Source organism: Prionailurus viverrinus, chromosome B4 (assembly GCF_022837055.1).
Source record: "Prionailurus viverrinus isolate Anna chromosome B4, UM_Priviv_1.0, whole genome shotgun sequence".
Lineage (NCBI taxonomy): Eukaryota > Metazoa > Chordata > Mammalia > Carnivora > Felidae > Prionailurus > Prionailurus viverrinus.
The window spans coordinates 77,828,149-77,835,854 of NC_062567.1; the positions used below are offsets into that span (position 1 = coordinate 77,828,149).

Sequence of the window (7,706 nt, forward strand, 5' to 3'; positions counted from 1 at the left end):
GACGGAACCTTTTTTCACATTCTCAAACCTTAGTGTAAATCAGAATCACCTGGAGAATTTCTGAGTCAGTAGATTTGAGGTGGGGCTAGAAAATGTGCGTTTCCAAGATCCCAAGTTGATGCTGTTCATCCTGGGATCTCGCTTTGAGAACCACTGGGCTTGATTTCTAGGACTGGGGCTTATAATCAGGCAGCCGATTCTACTGTAGGTTACATCCCATTTATTCGAGAAAAATTGTTTCAAAAAATATTTTTAGCCAAGGTTTGACTCCCTGTAACAATCACCATTTATCTTAAGTTCTGCCTCTGGAAAAACACAGAATAAGTAGTCTCTTTCCATTGTTGAAAACCCTGGGGTTTTCCATTCTAAGTCCTCCATGGTGGAATTCAATCCATATGCTTCTGATACATGGTCCATTACCCACTGCCTGACTTCAGCATTCTCAACAATGGGGAACTTATTCCTCTGCAAAGCATGGGCCTGACTTAAGAATTAGGGCCTCATTTGTCTCCTTTTAGGAGGACACACGGTAAATCATATTCTCTCCGGAATCATACCATTTCCCTGGAAGCTTAGTTAGAGGGTCTCCATTTAAACTGGGCCAGCCAGCCAATCAGAATGGGATCCGAGCATCTTAGATATAAAGAATGTTTGTACCAGATCTCTAAGATGGGGTGAGAAGGGACCCCCTCTCCCCTTTTCCGTTTGCCCTGTTTCTTTACTGAATGAGGGCAACCTGGGCCTGGGATGCAGTTAATCATGTTTCTTCCTCCCTCTTTGATCTGTTGGGGGCCTGGAGGTGAATGGAGAGGACAGCCATTTGGGAGTTGACAGGAGGGGAATGTGAAGAACACTGCCTCTGAATCAGAGGCCCAGCTCTGTCTCTAGTCTGGTGGGGAGTCAGCTGTAAACAACTTGGTGACAGTGCTGTCTGAAGGCTGCCTAGGAAAAGGGATTAATCTCCAGCATACAGTATTACCTGTCTTTGTTCTAGCTTTTGTCCTCGCCCCTTGCAGCCTCTCCCCCAGCACCCCTGGCAACCTCCTGTTGTCTGCCCTGCCTGGTTTACAGGCAAAGCGCGTCTCTGGAGCCTAGGGGATTTGCTACTTTTCCACCCAGAGTCTCCAGGAACATCGCAGCACTTCTTAACTCTCCTCCTTGATCTTTGCTTAACTTCCTGTAGCCTGAGGCTGTCCCACTCTGACCTCCATAAAAATCTGCTTTCTTACAAATTCTTCCCCTACAGGTGGCTTCTGTCAGCCTCCTGCAGCTGGGCCAGGAGACTGACAAGCTTAAAACCAGAAATCGGGAATCCATTTCTCTGCTCATGCGCTTGGTATGTATTTGGTTTAAGTTGGTCTGGGAACAGAAAGAGCAAAGGCCAGAGGGTTTTGTGTCCTTGCCTTGTTGTGACTCAAAAGCATGAATTCAGGGGCGCGTGGGTGGCTCAGTCGGTTGAGCGTCTGACTTGGGCTCAGGTCATGATCTCACAGCCCATGGGTTCCAGCCCCATGTGGGGCTCTGTGCTGACAGCTCAGAGCCTGGAGCCTGCTTTAGATTCTGTGTCTCCCTCTCTGTCTCTGCCCCCCCACCCCCACCCCCATACATTCTCTCTCTCTCAAAAATAAATAAAAACATTAAAAAAAAAAAAAAAAGGCCTGAACCCAGAACTGAATTCGGCCTGACCGTTAGGACTCACATTCTGGTTAACCTTCCAGCTTGTCCTGTAATCCCAAGGTAGAGTCTTCAATGACTTCTCTGCAGGACAGGGCCTACCTTGTCCCTGGCTGACTGGGTCCTTTTTCCTGCAGCGTTCTCAAGTCTGATCTGATGGGGCAGCTGTGTCCCTCATCCATAACTGCCTGTCCAGTTCATGTTTGATTTTACTTGACCACTTCCTACCACTGTATGTCTTGTCCTTAAGAAGTACTATGGGAAGGGTGCGGAATAATACAGAGCTGAACTGGGGGCGGGGAACTGGGGGCTCAGAGGAGGAAAGAATTTTCCCCTGAAAAGCTATTAAGACCGAGAGCGAGAGCGCGGTGGGTCATGAATCAGGCGCCTCCTGCTATCTCTTTCTTCCCAAGCTGTGGGCTTTTTGCTACTTTGGCAGAAACTTCTGGGAACTCTGACTCAGTTAACTTAAAAAAATCTTTTCCTCATGACCCTGTTTTCCTCTTCAACACGCTTACTCACTCTTTTGCTCTAAATGTCTGATTCTCCAGGTTAGTACTGCATTTAGATATGGTCAGGAGAGACTCCGGGACTGACCCCTGTTTCAGAGGCCCTCCTCTGGCGTATGGGGAGAGGACAGGCTGATCTGGAGCCTGTGCTCCACCTTGAAGTCCACACTAAAGATTTCTGGGACCCCAGAATTCTCTGCTAAGCGGCTCCAGCCTACTTGTAGGGCTTGTGCAAAGTTTCTTCCCCAAGTGCATCCTATTGAGGCGGGCTGTGCTGTTGGAAGATTACCTCTAGTGATCAGGGAGAGAGACAGAGACAGAGACAGAGAGACAGAGAGACACAGAGTGTGAGTAGGGGAAGGGCAGAAAGAGAGGGAGACACAGAATCAGAAGCAAGTTCTGGGCTCTGAGCTGTCAGCACAGAGCCCCACAGGGGGCTTGAACCCATGAACCGTGAAATCATGACCTGAGCTGAAGTCGGATGCTTAACTGTCTGAGCCACCCAGGTGCCCCTTTGTTTTTATTTATTAATTAAAAATTTTTTTTTTGAGTCTAAGAATTCTTAATTCAAACCTGACCTTCCACGAAATTATAAAGGTAGATTGTGAAGGTTGAACAACAGAACATAATAGTTTGATTTATTTAATCACATAGTATGCTGTACTCTTGGCAAGGCCCACAGATGTTAGGGGCAGGCATGCCTGGGACTCCCTTTGAGTCTGCTGTAAATACACAGGCATGGAGTGGGATCTGTGTCTCAGCTAGAAAAAGGCCTAGACTGGGCTGAGGATCCTGATGGAGATGAGAAGAGAATGGAATGAGGGTGTGGGGGGAGGGAGGGGTGTATGGTGAGGGGTGAAAGGGCAGAGGAGGCAGATGAGGGCAAAGGCCAGTAGTGTGCTAGGTAGAGCACAGTCTTTGGAGCAGCATGACCTTGGGCAAGTTAATTAACCTTTCTGAGACTCTGATTCTTTTTTTTTTTTTTTTTTTTTTAACGTTTTATTTCTTTTTGAGACAGGGAGAGACAGAGCATGAACAGGGGACGGTCAGAGAGAGGGAGACACAGAACCTGAAACAGGCTCCAGGCTCTGAGCTGTCAGCACAGAGCCCAACGCGGGGCTCGAACTCACGGACCGTGAGATCATGACCTGAGCCGAAGTCGGCCGCCTAACCGACTGAGCCACCCAGGCGCCCCGAGACTCTGATTCTTTATCCAGAAAAGTGGGCCGTAGTCCTTGCCATAGAGTGTCAGGATTCATAAGAAAATATATGTGAAAGTGCTTAGTACATAATACATGCTCAACGAATGTTAGTTCTCTTTCTCTGCCGCTCATTTTGGTTTCTGGATGATTCTTCATTTGCTTCGTCATTTACTTGGGCAGCTGTCACCTCTGTAAGGTTGGAGGCGATTCTGTATGGCCACTCAGCCCTGCCTCCTTCTGCTTTGCTGGTCCCCTGCTCGTCCCCAACTCCCCCCCCCCCCCCACCTCCCCCTCAGTGTGGGAGGGTGTCTGCCCCTTGTGGCCTCACAGTGAGGCAGCCGAGTAGCTGGGACAGAGCTAGGCCCTTTTTGTTAGAAGGAGAGAGACCTAGGGAGGAGCTGCTGCAAAGCAATTTAAATGCAAATGTTTCCCCACGGAAATACAGGGGAAGGAACTGTATTCTGAGTTAAGAGGCTACTCATGTAGCCCCAACTCCTGGCCAGGCACTTCTCTCCCTGGGGGTCTTTCTGTCTTGGCTGTCAAGCCTGGGCAGTGCCCACCCCTGTTACTGGCAGCCTGTTCCTGGCATGGGTTTAGCCGGGGAAGAGATGGCTCTCAGAGAATCATAGAATTCTAGATGTCAGAATGAGACCAGATCCTGGCAATTGGTCCAGTCCTTACACTTTATGGGTGAGGAAACTGAGGAGAGGGTGGGAAGGATGACACATGCAAGGTCTCCCCCAAAATATATGGACATGAGAACCCAAGTGTCTTGGCTTTCACTCTAGGGCTGTTTCTACTGCCATGAATTTCCTCCAGTTAGGAGCCGTGTTATCCTCTGTGCTTAATGGAGCAAAGAATAGGAAGTCTTGGGCCAGTGGATTCTTCGTGAAGCCATCACTCATTTCCCTGGACCTGAGGGTCATATCCTAGAAAAGAGACCCTATCTCTGTCCTGGCTCACAGTTTGGAAGTCTTGCCTAGCGAGAAATTCCTTCTGTTATCCAACCTAAGATCGGAGCTACTGTTTTTCTGGCAGATTTCCTTTCCTCCAGCCTGCCGTGTCTGTTCCTCTGAGGCTGTTTGTGTGCGTTTGTATGTGCACATATTTGAGAATAGCAGAATCTTATATAATTTAAAACTTGAAAGGACTTCAGAGAAATAAACACATTAGAGTTGATATAGTAGATTCTCTTTCCAGAATGAATTTTGAGGAATCAAAAACACCAGACATATTGGGGAGGGCCCATCTGTGTAAATTGCCAGAGGATACAGGACACTTCTCTCCAGAGTGTGTTTTTTAGTCCCACAACTTCACGGATGAGGAGAGCACTGAAGGAGATACACCCTGTTTCTTCTTCCGGGATGGGGAGCCTCCAGCCCAATGCTAGGCCGTGGGCTCTTCGCTAATATGCCCCCCTTCCCCCACCCCCTCTACTCTCAGTCTTATCCGGGCATCTTGATCTATCTTTCTGCTTGGCTGTGGGGGCTGCTGGGATCACCATAGCACACAGGCTTCTAATTAAACTAATTAATCATGCCTGCTCCTTTATGCAGCATCCTTACTGCTCCCCAAGCACTGTACTGAGGGAGGGAGGAGACTGAGACCCAGCACAAGAGGACCCATGTGGATTCCAGGCCCTTCTTTCTTGGCCTGCAGTGGTGGTTGTTGCCTTCTCTGTAAAGCTCTGTCATTGGCGCTTTTATCCAACCTTACCTGCTTCTGTGCTGCCCCCCGCAAATGATTTGGCATCCAGAATGGGGAAAATGGGAGTTTTTCTGCCATGGGAGAAGTGATTCTTTCCTGCCTTCTGCTTCTGACCTTTTCCTGTAACCCTGAGAAGGGACACAGGGGGCATTATAGGGAAGCTGAAGAGGCCACGTTGCTTTCCTAAAGCTAAACAAAGTGAGGGGAAGAAGGAGGGGGGTGTGATTTGGAAACTTGTTCACTTGTAACTCTAAGAGCCTCAGAGGGCCCAGGAAACTGAATGAAGGAACAGGGTGTCACAGAGCTATACCCTCCCCGAGGTTCTCATCTCTTGACCTGTTTCCCTTCCAGGTGGTAGAGGAGTCCTCCTTCCTGACCCTGGACATGCTGGAGTCCTGTTTCCCTTACGTCCTGCTTCGAAATGCCTATCGGGAGGTATCCCGGACCTTCCACCTGAACCGAGTGCCAACTAGTACCCACTGAAGGGCCATTTGGACCTACCTAAACCCAGGAAGCTGTAGCCATTTTCTCAAGGGATGGGGTCAGGAGCCAGAGCTGATGAACAGACATATGGAGGAACAAAACCAACACCATCCACGGCTGAGAAATCAAAGAGAAATGGGGCAGACGGTAGGGGGTGGGGGCGGGGGCGGGAGACGGAGGACAGGTGACGGGAAAAATTAGGGAACTGGGGCCACGTGTGTACATTTTAACATAGTAACATATAAATCGTGTTTTCTAGCTTGTGGTGGCTGGTGCTTGAGCTCTGACTGGCATGGGTCTCTCGACCTTCATCACTATTCTAGGATAATGCTGGCGGGCAGAGATGATCAATCATCATATTAAACCATAATGAGCTTATAATTCTCCCACTGGAGCTGCTATTGTCTCCTGCACATTCATTAGGACGATTATCTCCTCTCTTCCTCTTCCAAATGTGTTCGGCAAACATTCAGCCTGCTCCTACTGCAAAGTAGTTAATAGCAAAGGAACTTCCTTTTTCCTTTGTGGGGGCTCTTTCAGGAGTCACGGGTCTCTTCCTCTCCTCCATCTCTACTGCCTACAAGAGGGAGTGCCCTTGAGAGATTCTCTCTGGCCCCAGCTGCCCTCACCTGCTCTACCACACCTTGTAGGGACTAAGTTCTCCCATCTGTGTAGCCATAACCCCTCCTGCTTTTTCTTTGACATGCCACAACCCAGAGCCATGGGTCAATCTAGCTAATTCTAAGTCACACCACAACGAGTGGGATCCGAGTCATGTGGGTCTCTCTCCCAGATCGTTTGGGGATACTCTCCCTGCTATCTGGAGCCCCTAATTTAACCCAAATCCCCTTGTCGTCATCCTGGGTACAGCTGTTGCTGTAGGCAGGGATTTCTCTGCTAGATCTTAAATTTCATAGACCTCATTAGATTATAGGGCCCTGAGAGTGGGTATACTTGAGGGAGTCCAAGCTGTTTCAACTTAGCCCTTTTCTGCACTAATTAGAATTTCAAGTGTCACAAAGCCTGGGGCGTTCAAGATAGCACTAAACTAGATTCAGTTAACTCCGTGGCAGGAAAACAGTGGCCCCATCCATCACTTCTGTGCACCACGGCCAAGGAGGACTGGGGCAACAGACAGTAGGTCACAGGTTGAGAGTGGTGGAAATGGGCGAATATAATTAGTTGATTAATTAGGGTCATGTCCATATTTCCGTGATAAACAGGAAGCACTTGTTGGGTTTCAACAAAACCATCTGAGGTTCATTAAAGCTATTTGATAGCTGTTTTGGGATTTTGTATGCACGTCTGATCTTTACTTCTCAGTACCCAGGCTTAGTCAATAGTTCTTAAACTCCGCATTCATAATTGATACACAAGTTTTTCTTAGCAACAGTTGTCTGCTCTTCAGGATAGAAGCAACAGAGGATCCAGCTTCAGGCATCAGCTGGTTGTCCTTCCTTGCTGTGGAAGGGACATTATGTTGCAAAGGAGTGATTCAGGGTCAGGCCTATTGAGACTGAGGACAAAGTTGATCAGGAAGAGGAGTCTCAGACGTATCTGAACAACTACTCCTAGATCCTACTCTGCTAGGATCTTACTCTTGAGATGGAGACCTCTTTTCCAACGTTTATTTATTTTTGGGACAGAGAGAGACAGAGCATGAACAGGGGAGGGGCAGTGAGAGAGGGAGACACAGAATCGGAAACAGGCTCCAGGCTCTGAGCCATCAGCCCAGAGCCTGACGCGGGGCTCGAACTCACAGACTGCAAGATCGTGACCTGGCTGAAGTCGGGACGCTTAACCGACTGCGCCACCCAGGCGCCCCTGGAGACCTCTTTTCCATGCACTTGTAGCACTACGTAAGAGGAGCCTCTTTTTTTTTTTTTTTTAATTTTTTTTAATGTTTATTTACTCTTGAAGGAGAGAGATAGAATGTGAGTCAGGGAGGGGCAGAGAGAGAGGGGGAGACCTAGAATCCGAAGCAGGCTCCAGGCACTGAACTGTCAGCACAGAGCCTGATGCGGGGCTCGAACTCCTGATCTGTGAGATCATGACCTGAGTGAAGTTGGTTGCCTGACTGACTGAACCACCCAGGCACCCCAAGAGGAGCCTCTTTTTTTTTTTTTTAAAT

The 7,706-nt window shown here is 48.6% G+C and overlaps 1 protein-coding gene across 2 annotated transcripts in view; it reads left to right on the plus strand.

Moving 5' to 3' along the window:
- NCKAP1L (NCK associated protein 1 like) overlaps window positions 1-6,866 on the plus strand; it is a 40,949-nt gene extending 34,083 nt beyond the window's left edge. For both annotated transcript variants that reach the window (XM_047865411.1, XM_047865412.1), the window contains 2 exons: window positions 1,247-1,336; window positions 5,444-6,866. In XM_047865411.1, the coding sequence (XP_047721367.1) occupies window positions 1,247-1,336; window positions 5,444-5,575 (222 nt within the window). In that variant the 3' untranslated portion in view covers window positions 5,576-6,866. The remainder of the gene's footprint in view (window positions 1-1,246; window positions 1,337-5,443) is intronic.
- The last annotated feature ends 840 nt before the right edge of the window (window positions 6,867-7,706 follow it).